The sequence below is a fragment of the Rana temporaria genome, chromosome 1, assembly GCF_905171775.1.
Source record: "Rana temporaria chromosome 1, aRanTem1.1, whole genome shotgun sequence".
NCBI classification, from domain to species: Eukaryota; Metazoa; Chordata; class Amphibia; order Anura; family Ranidae; genus Rana; species Rana temporaria.
This window is the reverse complement of record NC_053489.1, coordinates 581,759,962-581,782,996: the sequence shown is the minus strand read 5'-3', so window position 1 is coordinate 581,782,996 and position 23,035 is coordinate 581,759,962. Positions and strand designations below refer to the sequence as shown.

The 23,035-nt window shown below is 43.5% G+C and overlaps 1 protein-coding gene across 2 annotated transcripts in view; it reads left to right on the top strand.

The window, feature by feature from the left end:
* Positions 1 to 23,035, top strand: part of ATP10D (ATPase phospholipid transporting 10D (putative)) — a 142,733-nt gene that overhangs the window by 99,774 nt on the left and 19,924 nt on the right. For both annotated transcript variants that reach the window (XM_040334987.1, XM_040334982.1), the window contains exons 13-18: positions 2,227 to 2,330; positions 8,769 to 8,895; positions 12,361 to 12,545; positions 14,663 to 14,930; positions 15,025 to 15,101; positions 18,359 to 18,484. In XM_040334987.1, coding sequence (XP_040190921.1) covers positions 2,227 to 2,330; positions 8,769 to 8,895; positions 12,361 to 12,545; positions 14,663 to 14,930; positions 15,025 to 15,101; positions 18,359 to 18,484 — 887 coding nt within the window. The remainder of the gene's footprint in view (positions 1 to 2,226; positions 2,331 to 8,768; positions 8,896 to 12,360; positions 12,546 to 14,662; positions 14,931 to 15,024; positions 15,102 to 18,358; positions 18,485 to 23,035) is intronic.

Genomic DNA, 23,035 nt, shown 5'->3' with positions numbered 1-23,035 from the left:
TTGTGTGGCTTTTGGGACCACAGCAGTCAGTTTGTGTGAGTTGGAGCTTTGATTTGTAGAGAGACTGTAATGGCAGTGACTTCAGCAGTAACATGTCCCCAGTCTCAGACTCTCTTCTGCAATAAGTGTTCAGTTTCCAACCACACTTGTAGGATGTTCACAGTTTCTGACAGACATTGTTGGCATCTCTGCAGTCTCGACCATTTACTGTAGTAAGTCAACAAGGAGAGAGGCGCCTCTGGGTGCAGTACTTAAAACAGTTTAAAAAATGAATTTAAAATTAAAATTAAAAAAAAAAAAAAAAAAAAAACCACAAGAAAAAAAGAAGCCACTCACATTTTGGTGGTCAATCGAGAACGTGTGGAGTCAATTTTCAGGAGGGTAGGTAGGTATCATCTGGCGGTGTCTTTTCCCTTTTGTCCCGGGTACAGCGCTCTGGGATGCAGGGGATCTGTCCTTCTGCCGCTGGTGGAATCAGTGATTTTCGGCGGTGGGCAGGGGAATTCCTCTGCTGGCGCTGTGAGCCGTGTTTGCCGATGGACGAGCAGGGATGACGTCACCATATATATATAATATTGTATTACTGTAGTAAGTCTCCGATTTAGTCTTTTGTAGTATCACATCGTAGACTGAATATTGTGTGGTCTCTTAGTGATGTCAAGGGTGCTGGTTGAAGCCTCCTGTATCTTTAACATTGACAACTGCACTGCTAATTTTAGTAGGTCCATATTTAACTTGCTGTAAATTCACTTCCTGTACTAGTCATGCCCACCAGAACCAGTGGTGGCCCATCCATTAGGGGCGCACAAGCCCACCTAGTTGTGTGACAATAGTGAATGAATATTCGCTAGGGAGGTAGTGCGGCCACCTGGGGGGGGGGGGTGGTTGTTTGCCGTCACTGACCAGAACCCTACATTTAAAGCTTCGTACACGCACTCGGTTTACTCGGCAAGAACCAGCAAGAAAACTGCTGGCAGAGCTTTCTTGCTGAGTAAACCGTGCGTGTGTACGAGGCTTTCAGGTTTCTCGTCAAGAAAACTGCCTAAAATCTCAACGAGAAAAATAGAGAACCGGCTCTCTATTTTCTCGTAGTGATTCTCGGCTGTGTTTTCCTGTCGAGGAAACCCAAGAGTGTGTATACTTACCTGTCGCTGTGGAAACCCGCGTATGCTTGAAATGACTTTGACGCATGCGCGGTAGCTTCCTAGGCACAGGTAGGGTGCAGCAAGATGACGGCGGCATCGAATGTGACGAGCGCATGCTCGTCGTATGCGATGACGTCACAGCGTACTTGCCTTTCAAAAGAACCGTGCTTCTTTTGAAAGGAGTGTCTGTACACTCGGCCGGCAAGAGATTCTTGCCAAGAATCTCGTCGGGGAAAAAAAAGGGTTTTTTTCCTGACGAGATTCTGGCCTATGTGTACAGGGCTTCAGAAGTGTTGTTGTTCCGTGCGCTATAGAAACTGACCAGAATCCTACATGTTAGGCCCCTTTAACATTGGAGCGGGAGCCGCGGTGGCGGTATAGCGCCGGTAAAAATAGCTCAATACCGCCGGGATTGCCGCGGGAATCGGCCGCTAGCGGTGCAGTATTAACCCCCGCTAGCGGCCGATAAAGGGTTAATACCGGCTGTATTGCCGCGGTTTCTCATTGTTTTAAATGAAAAGGAGCGGTGAAGTAGCGGTATAAATGCCGCTCCTCTCACCGCTCCAAAGATGCTGCTGACAGGAGATTTTTTTCTCTCCCGCCAGCGCATCGCCTCAGTGTGAAAGCCCTTGGGCTTTCACATTGAGTAGGCAGTAAAGGAGTTTTTCAGACGGTATAGCAGCGCTATTTTTAGCGCTGTACCGCCTGAAAAACTCCTTAGTGTGAAAGGGGTCTTAGAAGTGGTGTTCTGTGTGCCATAGAATTCCTTTCGGTTTGATTTGCTCACCTTCCTCTGTTTTTTTTACCTGAATTTGCAGCTGTAAAACTGGACAACCTGCTGGTAAAACCTGGTATTGCAACTATAAAGTACTGTGGTTCTCAATGGCACGATTTCTCATGCCTCGCTCAATAATTTTACCATCGTCGAACAATGCTGTATTTTTTTTTTTTTTCTTCAACCAACATCCATGTGAAACTTAAAATGAGGCATAGCGACTGAATGTCTTTATTGTAGAGTATGCCAAAGTCCATATCAAGTTTATTTTATTAATCTTTTGTGTTGCATATATTGTGCTTTTAGATAACAAAACAGACGTCTTGCAAACGGACATCCGAATGTTAACACAAAGGCATTTAGATAGATATGCCAGGAGCGGACTCCGCACTTTATGTATTGCTCAAAAGGTAAAGATGAGCTTTGATGATTTTTTCATTTTTTCACATTTCTGCAATTTGTTTTGTGAATCAGATTATCGTAGTTGGCAGCCTGTTTGTATATAAATCATGTGCACATAGCATTATCTGACCTGGAAGTCTCCCGGTTACCGAAGCCCAACAAGGAGTTTGAAATAATGTTCTCTCTACTTGTAAAATGTACCGGTTACCTGCATACCATAAATCATTAGAGTATAATACTTCATGCAAATTATAAGGAAATCTCTCGTACTGACACTGTGTTGCAGGTGGGTCGACTCTTCCTATATTCCTGCATTGTTAGATTGGTGGACACAACAGCAGAAATAACATTTCACAAATTATGAGAGAATTAACTGATGCCGATTGTGGTCACCATGTTGCCGAGTCTTTCCCAGCAGGCTGTGCTCAATCCTGAGTGTTCCTGTATATCTTGCATTTATTCTTGTATATTGTCTAGCCTTTCCAGTTGGTTTAGGATCTACATTTGTGCACAGATCCTTTAAACTATTCACGAATGTCTCCAGGTACATAAAATGTTCTTAAGCTTCGTACACATGATCAGATTTTCCGTGGACCAAGCCTCTGACTTTTGTCTGAAGGGCGTTGGCCGTGAACTTGTATTGCATACTAACGATAATTGTTGGCTATCAAATACGAAAGTACATGGCTTTTCAGCTCTTTAGTGCCACCCTTTGGGACATTTCTGCTATTGTTGTTTTATGGTGAGCATGCGTGTTTGTAGTTTGGATTTTTGTCCGACGTACTGGTGTACATCCGATCGGAAAATCCGACATCACACATTTGTTGTCGGAAAATTTTAAAGCATGCTATCCCACATTTGTTGTTGGGAAAATCCGACAATAATTGTCCGATGGAGCATACAAACAATCGGATTTTCTGACAACAGCCTGCCATCACACTTCCACTCGGAAAACCTGATTGTGTGTCTGAGGCTTTAGCTTGCACACAATGGCTTTTCGATTTAAAAGACAGTGCTGAGCTTTAAAGGGAAAGTATAATGTGTTTTCATTGATCACCTATTTTTAGTTATTTTATATTGTGTTTAACTTGGAGCTTAAAGTGCAAGTTCACCTTTACAGAAAAATCTGTAATGTGAACTTACACAGGACCCTCATCTCGCCACCTCCTGTCCTGCTGACCTGCATGGCGGCGATCATCCGCTCTGAGGCCCGGTATAACCGCCTCATGGCTCTGGCGCTTAGAAATCCCCTCCGCTTTCTTTCTTCCCCGCTGAGAGAACGTGCTATGTGGGTTCTGATTGGTCGGCGCTGCCCAATTAGAATGCTCCTAAACATCCCACCTGACGTGGTAGTTTTAGGAGGTTAAGCTCCGGAAATTCTAAGCCCTAGAGCCATAAGGTAGCTATACCGGACCAGAACAGGCGATCGTCGCCATGCAGGTCAGCGGGACTGGATGGGGTCCTGTGTATGTTCACCTTAGGCCCCGTACACACGTCCGAGGAACTCGACGGGCAAAACACATAGTTTTGCTCGTCGAGTTCCTTGTGAAGCCGTCGAGGAAATAGAGAACATGTTCTCTATTTGGCCCGACGAGATCCTCGTCGGCTTCCTCGGCCAAAAGTGTACACACCACCGGGTTTCTCGGCAGAATACGGCTCCGATTGAGTTTCTGGCTGAATTCTGCTGAGAAACTCGGTCGTGTGTACGGGGCCTCAAAGATTTTTCTGTAAAGGTGAACTTATCTTTTAGTAGGTGCAGCCAAAAAAAAGTAAAAAACGCACAAAAATCAGCACAATGGACATAACTTACAGTCAGAAGAATATATCCCTTTTGATGATGCCTCATCTGTTCGATGAAATCCTGCTCCATCCATTTCACATGCTGTTTTTTTCCATATTTGTGTGGTAATAAATGTAGGGATTTGTACTACAATGGCTCTCCAGGATGATTTACTAAAGGTGTTGAGTATATTCACTCAAGAAATTGTAGCTGTGTTCACATTCAGTTCCCAATCTTGAGCAGAATAAGTAAATAAAGAAGTATTTTTGACATGATTAGATATTCAGCATAGGTTCACACTGTTGCGAACACCGACATCGCATGAGATTTGCACAGCAATGTGATGTCTGTGCAGTGTGCATTCAGCCATACAATTTGTATGGCTCAACTCGCATTGCATTTGCACGAAAATGCTTTTTTTTCCTGCACTGGAATTGTATGAACACCCATGTGATTCAATTCCTGTCTGAATTCACAGTTCGCACTGTGATCTGCAAACCGATCTGGAGGTGTCATTGACTTTGTATTGACACCCGCAGAAGATCGCAGAGGGTGGTGTGAACTGCCTGCTAGGGATATGCGGAACACTCACTGCAATTGCGCTGGTTCTCGCATTGCAATAATGATTCTTTGCTCAGTTTTATTTCATGAAGATTTTTTTGTAAATTAGCCTTCCGATTCCCTCATTACCACAGTCACTTACGAACCCTCCTGCAGCGCTATTGTGCTCTGTACTGAAGTTGATCGATCAACTTCAGTACAGAGCACAACTTCAGTACAACCAGCCTGCCCATATATGGATCAAATCTCGCCTGCTCCCTGCTGAACCGACCAAGCTCCGCTCCATCTATGGCCAAACAAAGCGTGGATTGGTTTAAAAAAACCTGACCGACTCAGATTTGTATTGTGAGAAGAAGCAGACAAACACAATGATTGTGTAGCGTTGTAAGAGGATAAGTAACAAGCAAGTTTAAATGAACAATGAATAGTTGGCAATATTGACATCAAGCTGATCACCCTCCCAAGGAGGCTTATAACTGGGCCAGCTTGGAACTGGTTCCATTACTAAGAAATGTGGCTGCTGTCATCCTTTGCTACATACAATATACAGTACTGCGTTCTGGCACCAATACAAGAGCTTCCTGCCCCATTTCTGGAACAAAACCAAGTTGGGCTTGACTGTTGCTCAGCCATTCACAGAAAGCTTTTTATTTTTATGAATGAATACAAAGCTTCCGTTGATTGGTTGAAGTGGAGATTGTGATGTCATCTGCCTGCTTCTCTGTCTTGGCCTTGTATTCATTCAGAAAGTTTTTTTTTTATGCCCATAATCAAAGTAAAACAAACCCAAAGTCCTTTTCCTTAAAGCAGTTTTTGGCAAAGTCTCTGTTCCACACACTATAATTTTAGTGTAGTCTTTCCTAACATAGTAGTAGTGGCGGCAATCAGTATCGGGACTGTGACATTATGGTGGACACATCGGACACTTTTGACGCCATTTTGGGACCATTGTCTTTGATACAGCGATCAGTGCTACAAAATTGCATTGATTACTGTAAAAATGACACTGGCAGTGAAGGGGTTAAAAAGTAGGGGGCGCTGAAGGGGTTAAGTGTGTCCTAGGGAGTGCTTCTGTAGGGCGGGATGGGCTGTGTGTGACACGACACTGATCACAGCTTCCGATTACAGGGAGCTGTGATCAGTGTCCTGTCATTAGGAAAACTGGGGAAATGCTTGTTTACATTGGCATTTCCCTTTTCTTTCTCTCCTTGAAACGATCGCAGGTATCCCCGCGGACATAAAGTCCGCAGGACCCACGGTCGGACTTGCGGCGCGAGCCCACAATGCCACTTCTTTAAAAGGGACGTTCGTCTGCCCAGCCGTGCCATTGTGCCGACGTATATAGTCGTGCACTGGTCGGCAAGTGGTTAACAATATCACCAAATAAACAGGCCTCTACAAGTACTGTGTCCAAACACAAAAGGCATGTGTATTCTTAGTGTGCTTTGAGCATTTCTTCCAGATCCGTGTTCTCACTTTCTGTGCAGGGTGACTTCAGAAAAAAAGGGAATATTTGGGACTTTAAATGAGATGCAAGGGAGGGTTTGCACCTCCATCCCTAATTGCTATGCAAAAAAAGAAGGGGGAGGGTGGGACTTTGAATGAGCTGCGTGGGGTAGAGCCAGACAAATCCATATGTATATGTAAATAATTGTATTTATTATTGGACCAAAAATAGGGCACGGATCAACCCATATAAATGCATAATGGCACATAAAATGGCATATAAAATACAAAATAACAGCATACATATTGTGAATTGTAACCAACATAACACAGAGAATAAATATTGTACATCACAATCCCCAAAATGGAGTAGATATAACATTATATCAGGGTTGGTAAAGCAATAAAACCATTTAGAATCATAATTATGAAATGGATGCATCCAAATAAGCTCAACAACGTTTCATGGACCTCTATCCACTCATTAGGAGAAAGTGCATCGATATACTAAAAGGAGGATAAAGATCACCGTTATAGTTTGATGTACGGTAACTACCAACTGGGAAGGGGGGGAGGTTGGAATAATGATAAACAGAAGGCCATAACAGAAGATACTTGCATAAAAACTGATGCTGAGACCATGCGATACCACCTGCCGGGGGTCGGCCAAAGCAGGAACCAGCAGCGCACACGCAGTCGCCCAAAAACAGTGTGTTCGTATGAAAGAATCTTGATATAACGGTAGATGGGGTTTCTATATTGTATACAATAAAGTAAGTGGTTTGTTACCATAATGGTATAAATAGAAAGAAATGTAATATAGCGTAAACCCATCACCACAGTATAAAAAGTATTGTGGAACATGTCACCAAGGTGAACAGAATGAGAAAGTAATGAGGTGTCCATATAGCGAGAATAGGGAGGAGAAGATAAGATTCCTGAAATCGGGAGAAAAGGATGAAAGCTAGATTAAGGAAATGGTAATTATGCTTGTTGTAGATAAAGAGAAACTGGGAATACATTGAGAGCTTGCTATGTGTTTACCCAAGTGGGTGCTGATGGAGTAGGAGCCAAAACTGAAGTGCAGAGTGGAACTGCTTAAAAAAGTCACAGAAGGGGAACTGCAGGGTGAGCCCAGTAGCCAGGGTCTCATCCAGCATCACACTGGCATGACGGTGAAGGAGAGACAGCATGGCAGCCGCCGGACCTACTTCCCTTGTGTCATCCCGGCTGAAATATCACCTGCGTGAGGGGACACCCACAGACCTCATACACATAGCGCGGGAGGCGTGGCGCCGATGCGCGGTGAAAGCGCCTGCCCAATCCCCCACCCCCATAGTGTCTGGGAAGGAGGGGAGAGGGAGGGCACAGAGCGTGCATCACAACTCCCGGACAAACAAACACTGGCCAACCTGCCGGTGACTTGTCCTCTATGTTCCCCTAACGGGGAAGTTCCTTGGAAGTCTGCGCAGGCGCAAACTTCTCGACGGAAATCTCCGAACCTCGCCCGGCATCCAGGCTCATTCTTTAACATCCCCGTGGATTGGAGGATGTTAAAAAAAAGAGCCAGGAGGCCGAGCGAGCCGTCCGAGCGAAATCCACGTCGCCCTGGATGCCGGCTGAGGTTCGGAGATTTCCGTCAGCAAGTTTGCGCCTGCGCAGACTTCCAAGGAACTTCCCCGTTGGCTGGAACCGTCTCAGCACATCAGATTGCGCTTGCCTTGAAACTTCCAAGATAGCTGGAACCAGCACGGCAGATCACCGGCTGCAGAACACACAAACAAATCGGCTTGAAATAGCAGAGACAATAACGGCAGCAAGGTGTCCATCAATATTAACTGTGTTCTATGTGGTATATGGTAACTTGACCACTAGGAGTCAGATACAAGGAAGTGAAGGCTCTTTAAACCATACATGCCTCCATCCCTATTAAGTTTCAGAAAAGCTACTTTTACAAGGGAATGTCTGGGTTTACAAAAGCATTTGGGGCATGCAAATTGGATTTTTTTTGACTGTAGAAGAATATATTTCAATAATAAACTGTTAGTGCCTGGAGTTCAGCTTTAAAGCGGGAGTTCACCCGAAAAAAAAATTTTAACATTAGATTGGGCCTAATTACGGGAAGCACAATCGGGTGTTTTGTTTAAAATCAATGCAGCACTTACCGTTTTAGAGAGAGATGTTCTCCGCCGCTTCCGGGTATGGTCTTCGGGACTGGACGTTCCTATTTGATTGACAGCCTTCTGACGGTCGCATACAGTGCGTCACGAGTTGCCGAACGTCGGTGCGGCTCTATACGGTGCCTGCGCACCGACGTTCGGCTACTTTCGTAAACTGGTGACGCGCTGTATGCGACGGTCGGAAGGCTGTCAATCAAATAGGAACGCCCAGTCCTGCAGCCCATACCCGGAAGCCACGGAGAACATCTATCTCTAAAACGGTAAGTACTGCATTGATTTTAAACAAAACACCCGATTCTGCTTCCCGTAATTAGGCCCAATCTAATGTTAAAAATAGATTTTTTTGGGTGAACCTCCACTTTAATTTCAGGAACATATTGTAACACTATCCAGGCCCTAAATTGGTGTATTTTATAAAACGTGAACCTGTAGTTTTTTAAAATGTGTTTGTAAATCTACCTTTGGCCTGTTTTGTGCAGGTGATGAATGAGGGAGAGTATGCAGAATGGTTACAGTCTCACTTTCTAGCAGAGACCAGTATTGACAATCGAGAAGAGTTGCTGTACGAGTCTGCGCTCAGACTGGAAACCAATCTTACTCTACTTGGTAAGTCTGTTCTTGCTACATCTTGTATAACCTGCACGGGTCGCTGAATATCCAGATCAGATATTTGTAAAGGCGTAACAGGCTGGTGAGGTTACTAAAAGGACACGGTTTTTATAGAAACTCTAGTTCTTTCACTTAAAAGGTAACATGACACTTTTCAGATTGTACCTACAGATATGCAGACAAGCAGTTTACTGGAGTGAGTGGTTTTAACTCTAAGTGTTTTTTCACTATCTCTGTGTGCTTAATTTATTGCTGATGATAAAAACCTCACATATATTCCCTTAAGCCGGCCATAGGCGGTTCGAAGCTCCACATGTTCAGCAGGAACCTGCTGAGATTCAAAACCATGTATGGGCAGGCCAAGTTTGCTGTATGCACTACTGTGTTCCGGCATCAATACGAGAACTTCCCATTCCATTTCTGGAACAAAATCAAGTTGGGCTTGAGCGCTTCTCAGCCATTCACAAGAAGCTCTGGATTTTTATGAATGAATACAAAGCCTTATTTGATTTGCTGAGGAGGAGATCAATATGTCCTTTGCCTGCTTTTCTGTCTCAGCCAATCAGAGGAAGCAACCTTCTCCATCTATGGCCGGCCTTGGATTGCCTAGGAGAAAGTGTATACAAGGGTTCTAATTAGGGTTGTCCCGATACCAATACTAGTATCGGGACCGATACCGAGTATTTGCGGGAGTACTTGTACTCGCGCAAATGCTCCCGATGCCTGGCCGAATACTTTTTTTGTATTTATTTATTTCTATGAAAATTCTTTGAGTTTTTTACTACTGCGTGACAAGCAAATAAAACATTTTTATTCATTTTTATTCTTTTATAATGTCTTGAGTTAGAGTTCTTCATAATTCTAAAGAAAATATCCTTAGTCTGTATTGTTTGAAAACTGTCACATGACATTTAAAAAAAGTATCGGTATTCGGTTTCGGCGAGTACATGAAAAAAAGTATCGGTACTTGTACTCGGTCCTAAAAAAGTGGTATCGGGACAACCCTAGTTCTAATGTTTTAGACAGGTGGCTCTCCACTTCTTCTTTGTATTTTGGGTTGTAATCTGCTTTGAAGACCATACCAAGATTCTAACATGTCATGAGCGATGAGTTTGGTCACTGCCAAACTCCTTCTGACATGCTACTTCCCCGGCTCATGCTGATCCTTCTGCTTCAGTACTTTATGTGATTTTATGTAAATTTTGCTTTCCAGATTGGTACTGAAGTCAAAGGGTCAACTTGACACTTGGGCAGCTAACGCTTTAAAAACAGGCTCACACCTCTAATTTTAACGCATACTGTATTTGCCCGTACCGTACCCACAAGAAGATAAGATGGGAATCTTGTCTCAGACAGTGCTCTCTGGTGGCCACTGTTTACACTAAGAAAATTGAAGCCATTGATGACCAGCACTGCCAAACTCCTTCTGACATAAAACTTCAACTTCCCCAGCTCATGCTGATCCTTCTGCTTCAGCACTTTATTATTTTGTGTAAATTCTGATATCCAGATTGGTGATTCTGAAGGTACTGAAGTCAAAGGGTCAACTTGGCACTAATTAATAGAAAAAGGCCTGCCACAGCAACCTTTTTGTTTTTCTCACTTCACTTCACTTTAAAAACAAGGCTCACATATCTAATTTTAATGCATACTGTATTTGCCAGTACCGTACCCACAAAAAGATAGGAATCTTGTCTCGTACAGTGCTCTCTGGTGGTTTCTAGGCCGTATGGCTACTGTTTACACCAAGAAAATTGAAGACATTGACGCCCAGCATCCCCCCCCCCCCCCAGCAAGTTATATTAATCGATCTACACTTCCTTGCCACCTTCCTGCTCTTTCAGAGACCCTCACTGATAGAGCATGTGACTTTCACCTTGGAACAGTGCCCACTCTTGGGTAGCCAGTCACCAGTTCTGAACACTTCCAAATGGAGATGGTGAACATGGAGATGGTGAAGGCTAAGCCAGGTAAGCTCTGACATTGGAGCTTATTCCCACGGTGAACTGCCCTAGGTAGAGTGCATCAGTGAGTAAAACTTGGGAACTACAAAGGTGGGTTATTGGGGGATAGTATCAATATACTCTGAATGGCCAAAATGGAAGAATCATTGTGTTTCTTTACATGGAGGCATTCAGACTTTTCTTCCCTGCAAGGGCAGTATTTTATTTTTCTCTCAGGAAACACAGCAGAGCAAAGCATTCCTCCAGAGCCCATTATTCTGGATGTAAATAGAGCTGTTCCTGGCACAAGACCCTTTAGTAACCAAGGTAAAGATATGAAGAAGTCTTTCCAACAACCACCATTCCTAGGCTGAGGAATATCGGAGGAATGGGGAATCCTTTTTCAGTTCTTCATTTAACATGGAACACCCTTTAAAATCGGCACTGGTAAAAAAAATAAAATGAGCAAACCGCTTTTGCTGCAATACTCAACGCTGTCCCCACAGACACTTGGATGCACCCTTCAGCATTGTTCCTCTTGGGTTGAATAATGGCCATTGTTAATTATCCCTTGTCCTGAGCCTAGGATGTTAGACAAACTCTCTAGGCTTGCGTAATCATAACAGCACAGTGCTCCTAAGGCCCCTTTCACACTGGGGCGGGAGGCACGGTGGCGGTATAGCCCCGCTAAAAATAGTGGCGGTATAGTGCCGCTAAAAATAGTGGCGCTATACCGTCGGAATTGCCGCAGGATTCGGCCGCTAGCGGTGCGGTATTAACCCCCGCTAGCGGCCGATAAAGGCTTAATACCGTGGTTTCCCATTGTTTTAAATGGGAAGGAGCGGTATACATACCGCTCCAAAGATGCTGCTTGCAGGAGATTTTTTTCTCTCCTGCCAGCGCATCGCCTCAGTGTGAAAGCCCTCCGGCTTTCACATTGAGGTTGCTGGGCAGGAGTTTTTCAGGCGGTATAGCAGCGCTATTTTTAAAAACTCCTCCGTGTGAAAAGGGTCAAAGAATGGCACTGACATCAGAACATGAGCACTGTTCTCTTCAGCTTTGAGGACCACCCAGCAAAGGAGAAAAAGTGGGCCCTGCTTGTGAATGGCTAGGAAAGTTATGCATGTGTTGTGTGTGTTTGTTTTTTTTTGTTTTTTTTACTAAATTGGCTAGGAATTTGGTCTAAAGGTGGGATCTAAAATATAGGTTTCTCTTTTGCTTATTGAAGGGCACATTCAAGCTCTTGGTCTGTAACCATTGCGTTATAGCACCACCTTCAGGCGGTGCTATAACCAAGCAGTAAGAATTAAAGAACTTCGCTGTGCCATGATGAACTTGGAGAAAATGATTTTATAGCAAGTACACAAAACCCATTTTCAAACCCATTCAGACTTGCCTGACCAAAAGCAGGAATGTTTTGTTCCCCTTGAATTCTTTATAAATCAAGTCCTGTTTCTCCTGGAATTTAGTGTTCTTTGTGGTTTAAATGTATATCTTTCAAAAACCCTAAATCTTTCAGGGGCCACTGGAATAGAGGATCGTCTGCAGGAAGGAGTCCCAGATACAATCGAGTCCTTGAGAGAAGCTGATATTAAAATCTGGATGCTTACCGGGGACAAGGAAGAAACGGCGGTAAATGTTGCCTATGCCTGCAAGCTGCTGGAACACAGTGACAAAATTCTGACCCTGAGCAGACTGGACAATGTGAGTATGAAGCTATTTTAAAGGAAATGTGTGCTGAGAAGTATATGGGGGCTGCCATTGTGCAGCTCTTAAAAGGGTTGTAAAGGAAATTTCTTATTTTTCCCTAAATAGCTTCCTTTACCTTAGTGCAGTCCTCCTTCACTTACCTCACCCTTCGATTTTGCTTTTAATTGTCCTTATTTTTTCTGAGATATCCTCACTTCCTGTTCTTCTGTCTGTAACTCAACACCGTAATGCCAGGCTTTCTTCCTGGTGTGGATAACGCCTCTTGAAGGGGCGAGCAGAAGTGTCAGGACGCCCACTAACACACAGCTCCTTTCTCGATCTGCAACGTAGAGAGTGTCCTGACTTGCCTGCTCGCCGCTCCCCCCTCAGGAGGCTTTCTCTTCACCAGGGAGAAAGCCTTGCATTACTGTGTGGAGTTACAGACAGAAGAACAGGAAGTGAGGATTTCTCAGAAGAAATAAGGACATTTAAAAGCAAAATGGAAGGACGAGGTAAGTGAAGGAGGACTGCACTAAGGTAAAGGAAGCTATTTAGGGGGAAAGAAATTCCTTTACAGCCCCTTTAAAATGGACCTGAAACAAATAGACATCCAATTAGAATCCCACTGGAAGAATACTGATTTATGATTTAGGGCTATGTAAACCTCAGGACTGGGTGGACAAAAAAACAAATCCTTTTGCAGATAAGACATCTCTCAAATATGTTTTTCATTTGTGTATTTGGCTATATGCCTGGAGTTCAACCCAAAGGTATTTTATTTTCCATTTTAAACTGTTTGTAACGAAAGTTTCAAGTAGTGTAAAAATGGTGAAAAGTACAAAGATTGGTAATCTAAGCAGTGGAAAGCTGGCAAAGTCCATTAAAAATCAAAATGGCATTTAAGCCTCATTGAAATTAGATACACCATGTTTACAATGAAGTTGATTTTTAGCAACGTAGACTTGATGTTAAAGAAGAAATAATTGTCATGCTCCAAAATCTTCTATCATATAGTTTAACAAATCGCATACCCACACCTAGACTCCTCCCTCTGACATGTTTCACTCCAAGCAGAACTTAATCATTGACTTGGTGTAGATGTATTGGTAAAATCAAACTTCAAAATCATTTTTCTGAACATTTTTTTTTAACAATAGTGCTTTTTATTATATATTTCCTCTTTTCTAATGATTGTCCAGGGGTTTATAGACTTGCAGCATATTTGAGTGGTCCTATTGTTGTTAACCTTTTTAAAGAGCGAGGGCCACTTAAGTGATTTGGTAACCATTTGCAGGCCACAATAAGCTACAGGATTTTACCACCCACCCAGTCCTCAAATGTAAACAAGCCACCACTGTCATGAGCTCCCTATGAGGCTGCTTTCACACAGATGTGCTGTGGTTTACCCACACCGTGGGTGCAGCGCAGTATGGCTTAGCTGAACTGAGTCATCTTGCAGGTGTGGTGCACTTTCTGAAAGTGCACTAAACCCGCAAGATATAATAGAAGTCTATGGCTCAGTGCAGCTAACCCACACTGCGCTGCACCCAAGGTGTGGGTAAACCACAGCACGTCTGTGTGAAAGCAGCCCAATAACCCTTTTTATAAGTGCCAATATGCCCATTGCAAAAGTGCAGTGTACATGATGTTTAATACACCAACCTTTTCCCTCTTATAGCTTCTGCTGGCTTCGCTCTCCAGGCTGCTAAAAAAATTCTGGTGAGGTGCATTTGGTATCACTCGGCCTGGGACAGGAGCTGATGCTACAGAGAAAGTATCTGTTCAGGTGCCTCCGGATTTCTCCGGTGCCAACTCTCCATGCATTATGAGCAACCAGCAACCTGTTGATCGCAATCTGGGCTTACCGAGAGCAATGGGCATGCGCTCCCTTGGTTTGAGGTCGCGGGTCAAATTAGAGGGCTCTGTGGGCCACATTGACCCCTGATTTTGTTTTTTTTATTTTATGGAATCTTCACATTTGACAGCACCCTGTATCCGTGCACAATGTCTACCCTATGTATGGTTCAGCAAAAATAATGTACATTTCCCCACCTGCACTGGGCATGACATGCGAGTGCTTTATTGTGCTGTATATGTCTATACACTCACTTCCACTTTCTGGTCTACTTCAGGGAACTTGTGAAGTGTTGATGAACCACATGACTGCTGAGATCGAAAGCCATGTTAACTCAAGTGACCCTTTAAAGAAAGAGCAGCACTTTGCCTTGATCATAGATGGAAAGAGCTTGGAATTTGCCCTGCAGGAAACCCTACAGAAAAGGTTCCTCTACCTCACCAAGCTGTGCAGAGCAGTCATCTGCTGCAGGGCAACTCCGCTGCAAAAGAGCCAAGTGGTTAAACTGGTCCGGAATAATTTGCAGGTCATGACTCTAGCTATCGGTTAGTATACCTATACTGGTTTGCCTTTAAATGTATGTTTGTTTTTGTTTTTTTGTTTTTTTTTTCTTTACCCCACTTTAATTTTTGTTTCAAGGTGATGGGGCCAATGATGTGAGCATGATTCAAGTAGCTGACGTTGGGATTGGCATTTCTGGCCAAGAAGGCATGCAGGTACTATTTAACTTTCACCAACTAAAATCAGGCTATTGACTTGTAGGACTTTAGAATTAGAACCCCGATGAACAAACTGCCTATTTTATGTATGCTCGGGAAGAGTGTTTTTCCAGCGATGACAAATAGAACTCCCTACTGTCAGTATGCAGCAATTTTAGCAGAAGGGCTCTTTCACACGAACATGTCGGTGTACGGGCTCCGCTTTGCTCTGCAGGGATCGCTCCGTTGATCCCCCCGAGCAGGCAGATGACAGGCCTGTCTCTTTACACTGTGCAGGGACCGACCTGTCAGTGCCGCTCTCCTCAATGGGGGATCGGATGAAAACAGACCATAGAGTCCGTTTTCATCCACCAGACGGATGGAAAATGGGGTTTCCATCCGTCTGACTTTAGCTGATAGGATGTCAGCGAACATGTCACTGCTAACATCTGTCTAAACAATAGCACCATATATCACTATGTGTGAAAGGGGCCTTACTGCTGTGAGGTTGGTGCCGCGAACACCCATGTAGAGTGTTTTTTGGTTGTAGTTCCCATGTGCATAAGATTTATAGGATCAGCATATCTGCATATGACAATGCAGGGATGCAAACTGGACATTGACCCAAATTGTATTGAAGAGGTTAAGAGAAATAACTATGTTTAACCTCCCTGGCGGTATGATTATTTCAGATTTTAGGTGCTGAAAGCAGTACCATTATTTTGCAAGGAAATTTGGTGTTTTACATTGTAGGCCTGTAATCCTTGGGAATAACTCTGTCCAAACAAGAGTCTAGTAGGCATCCCGGGTATGAATTTAAAAAAAAAAAAAAAATTATAAATTATAATATAATAAATAATTATAACAAATAATACAATTATAATAAAAATTATTCAATAATGTAATCAACTCAAAATCACTGAAATTTGCTCAGTTGCAGAATTGTCGCTGTCATTATTTTTTTATTTTTTTATGACGAATTTCGCCACAAATCGCTATTGCTCAATTCTGCAAGTGATTATAATGTATTATCGCTGTTTTCTAGCTGCTCCAAAAGCACTTTTGACATAAAGGGACACTTTTGGTTGCTATGGACAATCTACAGTTTGCAGGCAGAAATAACACTTTTTATTATATAAAAGTACATGTAGGGCACTGGGCAGACCACTAGGGACAAGGGGGGTGTGTATTTTTTACATGCAGTACTGTAATCTATAAGATTACAGTATACTGTATGTAAGGTGTTTATTTACTTTTTTGAATTTGGCGCCGATCTCCGCCCCCGTGCGTCGTAACGTCGGAGGAAACAGAGATCGGCGGCACACAGGGACACTGTGTGAATCGAGCGAGGACGCCGCTCGCTCTCACAGCGGGGATGCATCGCAGGATCCAGGGACAAGGTAAGTAACTTTGTCTGTGACTGCTGCGAGGCGATCCTGAGTCTGGCTCGGGGATACTGCTTTTGGTACAGAAATCTTACCCCGAGCCAGACTCTGTAATACCGCCAGGGGGGTTAAAGGCCAAGTTCACCTCTTGGAGAAAATTTAATAAATGCGCATATTTCTGCAGAAAAAAGTGCATTTATTATTTGTTCCTGCAGAAGCCCGAAAAGCAATGCACCCATGACCATGGGTGTAATGCCAGGAGCCTGCAGACTCTCAGTATAGCCGTGTGCTCATACCTCCCATATTAACAGAAAGTTACTGAAGAGCAATGAACTACGAAAGCGCTCACCAGCACCCCCTCACTTCATTGAGAACTACAAGCCATCTGTCACAATTGCAGGCAGTAGTTGTAGTTCTTTCATTCACAGGACTCTGTGAATGAATGAATGACGCAATTATGTGAGCAGTACCCCATGTGGTCGCGTTCTTTTTAAATTGTGACAGCGAGTACTGGAAGAAGAACATTTGCCTGCTATCACAGGGTGGGAATCGGGTTGGGACTTCTGAAGCATGTTGCACTTTACACCCTTAATGTGGGTATAATGTGAAACATGCTCCCAAAGGTGAACTTATACTTTAACCACTTCAGTACTAGAGCAATTTTTTTGATTTAAAAATAATTTTTTTTGGCAGTAAAACCTCCAGAACATTATATTCTTTCTGAAAGCAGAGGCCTTGTAGAATAACTAGCAGTTGCAATTTTTTTTATGTTGCAAGATATTTGTGCAACTGTTTATCAACAAAATGTTTTCTGGAAAAAATATATTTAAATGAATAAAAAAATATGAAATTTAGTGCACACAACACAATATAATACCCAGTTTTTTGGTAAAATATAAAAGATGGGTAAATGGATACCAAATATGCCAAGTCTTAAAATTGTGTGTGCCTATGATATTGCAAAAAAATAAAAATGGTATCCAAGAATCTCTATAGGCGACGCTTTAAAATCCTTTTCGGTCATCATCAGTTTAGAGTTAATTGTGAGCTCTGGAATTGCTGCTGTCACTCCGACGTTCCTGGGGATACCTCACCTGTGTGGTGTAACCTTGGTTTACATATATGTGTATGTAAACCAAGGTTGCACCACACAGGGGAGGTGTCCCCCAGGAACGTCTGAGTGAGAGCAGCAATGAGTGAGCAATTTGCATTTAATACATTTTATTATAATTGTATTACATTTTTTAAATTTAACTTTTTTTACTCAAGGGGTTAACAAAGCCCTGTGTAATAGCATTGGGCAGGTGACGGGTAATCCTTTGTAAGACATTGAGGGTCTAAAAAAAAAAAAATGGTCTAAAAATGTCTCCCCTGCCCACATGCAGCTGATTGTTTATATGCTTCTCAGGCTGCATTGGCCAGAGGCTGACGGCTCAAAAACTGTAAGTGATTAATTCCTCATCGCTTCCAGTTTCATTCCGGGCAAAGGAGATCAAAGACTGGATGTTCTTCAGTCTCTTCCTGCCATATTGAAGTCTATTGATGTGATCCTGGACCCCTGTTACAGCAGGAGACCCCAGGAACCTCACGTGGATGGGGGACTGCGCCACTTGCACTGTGAAAGTAATCAGCGGTTGTGCAGCAATGCACACATGTGCATCAATAGAAACATACAGCCCCATAGCTTAGGATAGCAAAGCACTCCATTGACCCTCCATCCCCCCACCCCCCCAAACCCAACCTTTTCTCCAAGCTAACATACTGCCTTATTTTATTGTGCTTAATGCATGATATAATGGGTAGGGACTGTACATTCGGTTACTTGTATCATGCAGTGGAGCAGGATATTGCATTTTTCTATTCATTGATATTTGTGTTTGTGTATTGCAGGCGGTAATGTCAAGTGACTTTGCAGTGTCTCACTTCAAGCACCTGAGGAAGTTACTGCTTGTTCATGGTCACTGGTGCTATGTGCGCCTTGCCAATATGATGCTATACTTTTTCTACAAAAATGTTGTAAGTAAATATAAAAAAATGTAAAGCTTTTTTTATTATTTTTTTTCTCACTTTTTATTCACTTGCCTAAATGATATCACAAAGTTCATGCTGGCTATATGTATTCCTGAGCAATGTTATGAAATTAGGAAAACTCCTTCAAACATTGATGACGCTCCATAGCAAAGCGAATAGAAGAAACTGAAATATTTTAGGACAATGTTGTCTAGTTTGTCACCTACCAAAATCCGTAATCTCAGCCAATATGAAGTAAAATTCCATTTTGTACTACAGGCTAAATGGTCATATTTTATTTATTTATTTTTTTATTACAGGCGAAATTTCAGCTTCCGGCACTGCGTCGCTTTAACTGACAATTGCGCGGTCATGCGACGTGGCTCCCCAACAAAATTGGCCTCCTTTTTTCCCCACAAATAGAGCTTTCTTTTGGTGGTATTTGATCACCTCTGCGGTTTTTATTTTTTGCACTATAAACAAAAAAATAGCAACAATTTTGAAAAAAAAATCTATTTTTTACTTGTTGCTATAATAAATATCCCAATTAAAAAAAAAAATACATTTTTTTTTCTCAGTTTAGGCCGATACGTATTTGTCTACATATTTTTGGTAAAATAATCTTAATAAGCGTCTGGTTGCGCAAAAGTTATAGCGCCTACAAAATAGGGTACAGAATTATTATTATTTTTTTTTTTTACTAGTAATGGCGGCGATCTGCATTTTTTATTATTGGGACTGCGACATTATGTCGGACACTTTTTACACATTTTTGGCACATTTACATTTATCCAGCGATCAGTGGTATAAATATGCACTAATTACTGTGTAAATGTGACTGGCAGGGAAGGGGTTAACACTAGGGGGCGAGGAAGGGGATTAAATGTGTAGCCTAGTGAATGTTCTAACTGTAGGGGGAGGGGGGTGACTGGGGGAGGTGACCGATCTGTGTCCCAATGTACAAGGGACACAGCATCGGTCTCCTCTTTCCCTGACAGGACGTGGATCTGTGTGTTTACACACACAGATCCACGTCCTTGTCTGTGTAACCGCCGATCGCGTGTGCCCGGCGGACATCGCGGCCGCCAGGCACACGCATCGGCATCTCAGTGATGCGGCGGGCACGCACGCGCCGGTGGCGCTCGCGCGCCCCCCAGTGGCTGGAGGCCGTATATAGACAGCCTCCCGGCAATTGGGATCCACACTGCGGCCGTACAAAGTCGTACGGCCGGCAGGAAGTGGTTGAAGAGAAGTGTAGGTACATGGGCCTAAGGGTATATAAAGTTTAATCAAATACAGTCGTCGGTAACATCCAATTGTGAAAACAACACATCATGATGACAGTGTATCAAGTTCTTTGGTTTTCAAAGACCCCAAGATGGTTGAACACTTTGGCCCGGATTCAGAAAAACTTACGCCGTCGTATCTATGCGCCTTATTCAGCAAACAAGATACGCCTGAATTTTGGCTTCATACGACCGACGTAAGTCTCCTACGCCATCGTATCTTGGGCGCATATTTACGCTGGCCGCAAGGGGCGCTTCCATTGATTTAAGCGTCGAATATGTAAATTACCTAGATACGCCGATTCACGAACGTACTTACGCCCGTCACAGTAATCTACGCCGTTTATGTAAGGCATACGTCCGGCGTGAAGATAAACCACCAAAATAGCAGGTGTAAGTCATGTTGGGGTATGGACGTCGGAACAGCCGTCGTATTTTACGTTGTTTACGTAAGTCGTACGTGAATGGGGCTGGGCGTAGGTTACGTTCACGTCGTAGGCATTGAGCCGTCGTATCTTAGGGAGTATATGCAACGTGATTCTGAGCATTCGTGCGCACGCGCCGTTCGTTCGGCCCTTCATTTACATGGGGTCACGCTTCATTATAATAGATCACGCCCCACTACCTTCCTACTTTGAATTGGGCGGGCTTACGCCGGGCAGTTTACGCTACGCCGCCGCAACTTACGGAGCAATTGCTTTGTGAATACTGGTCTTGCCTCTCTGTTACGTCGGCATAGCGCATATGAGATGCGCTACGGTCGCACAAAGATACTCCGCTCCTACGTGAATCTGGGCCTTTGTTCCCATGGCTAGGATTGCGAAGGAAGTCTAAAGCCAGGTCAGAACCAAAGAATATGTGGATTGAGCTAAAGTCTTGAAACTAGGGAGGGTGCCATAAAAAGCCCAGAAGCCGAGATGGGAGAGGCTCACAAATTGGGAGACCAAAAATACATAGCCTCATTGATGAAAAGGTAGACTTGTTGCCTCCACCCCACCAGTACCAATAGCGTGCCGCCCCCCCCCCCCTACTTTACAGAAGTGTAAGAAAGCATAACCTTTACAACAGTTCAAATGGTCACTTTCTAATGTACACATCAGGGACCCATTTGTAAGGCTACATTTGTGTTCAGGGGGATGTGTTCCAAAGTCTATCTTCTGTGGGAATAATTGGTACTGTATGCAAAATGCCCCATAATGGCATTGTAATGGATAAAAAAATATATAGAAATGGGGATGAAGCTTGTTCATCACCATGAGTTATTAGACTTTCTGAAGGGATCTGAATGCCCAATACGCTCAGGTGGTAGATTATATGATGATCTCATGGTAATACCCCAGAATGAGGACAGGAGAGACGCACTTCTGTTTCGAATCCCCTCTCCGTTTAGTAGAGTTACTTTAAAAATGTAGCTGGATAAGCTGTGTTCTGGGAAAGTAGAAACAAAGTGGCCTTATTTCATGAGCCATACATGGAGACACATATATAAAATGCTGTAAACCATAGTAACCTAGGGCCTGATCCTCAAAAGGGATACGACGGCGTATCTACTGATACACCGTCGTATCCCTGTTTCTATCTTTGGAACTGATCCACAGAATCAGTTTCCAATAGATAGGCAGAAGATCCGACATGTGTAAGGGACTTACACTGTCGGATCTTAGGATGCAGTACCGCAGCCGCCGCTGGGGGCATTTCTCGTCGAAATGCCGCTTCGGGTATGCAAATTAGCACTTACGGAGATCCACAAAGCTTTTACGCTTCGTTTTTTTTCTCCTTAAGTATTTGCCGTCGCAATATTAGGGCTACTTTTACAAGGCCTAAACTGTTTAGGCCTTGTAAAAGTAGACCCTTCTATCCCACGTCGCCGTCTTTTTTATTTTTTTTCAAAAAAAAAATTTTCCCGCCGCAACTCGTATTTTTTTTTTTTACGCCCGTTGTGATTCTCAAAACCCGGCGCAATGTAAAACCGTGCAAAGCACGTCGGGAAAATGACGTCGTGAGCATGCACAGTATGGCCGGCGCGGGAGCGCGCCTAATTTAAATGGGACTCGCCCCATTAACTTAGGAACGCCTTGCGCCGGCCGGATTTAAGTTACACAGCCGAAAATTTCTAGGTAAGTGCTTTGTGGATCGGGCACTTGGGTAGAAATTTTCCGGCGGTGTAACTTAAATCCAAATATTTAAGTTACACCGGCTGGCTGTGGATTAGGCCCCTAATTTTTTATAAATCTGTGTTTTTTTGGGGGTTTTTTTCTTCTTCTTTTACAAAGCCTTTGAAGTCTGGGTTACATATATCTACTGTTAAAAAACCTTTAATTGACTAGTACAAAATTCTACTTCTGTTCAGCTAAAGAAAGGCTGAGCTTTGTGGAGTGTTTGTGCATGCTGAAAAAACTGATAGAAGTTTTGCCCAATTGGCACATACATTACGGTACACAGGACAAATGTGTAGATAAGGTTATGCAGCTGCCTTCACAAGATTGCACCCTGACCGTCATGCGCTGTAAGGTAAGGACAACCCAGTGTGACAATTCCTACTTTTACATTTATCAAGATTTGCCCTGGAAGCTGTACCCAGACCCGACTAGGAATAAGCAGGTCTAGCATTAAAAGTGTGTCTTTGGGCACTGAATTCTGCTTGAAAACTCACCTAGGCATCCTTGGTGTAGTGTAATGAGTTAAACAAAGAGTGCAGTACAGGTAGAGAGCCGTAATCCACCTGTCTGGGAACCCTGTTCCTGAAGACTCCTGAGGTAGTATGCTGACAGAGCAAAGACTGCTGGATATTGGGGCATGTCTCCTATATCCTGCCTGTCCAGCTCATAGGCACTGCAGGAGTCTAAAACCACTATTGCAGTAAGTCGGAGCTTCATCCCTTCTAGGATCCTGGATTGCTGATCAAAGTCACCTATTTGGTTAAATCTCTGGAGCGCCAGCTGCGACTTAAGGGGTCCAAAGTAGTTGCTACGACACATTTAAATTCAGTGCCTTTTTCTAACTGCTCTGCCCAAGGGCACCTACAGAGCCTGCACAGCCTCTTTCCTGGGGTCTTGTACTGTTCATGTGCATGCCATTTTGGACTAAACATACAGACAGGCTCTCTCTGTCCCACCAACAGCTTGACAGTTCTAACGCTCATCCTCCAGGACATAACTGGGCTCCCTGCTGCCTCCTAAATGACTATTCACAGGCGGTGTTACACTTTTGGAACAGGAATGGTTATCGTTCGTACCCCTTGTGGGTATCCCTCACCTGCAGCATTAATAAG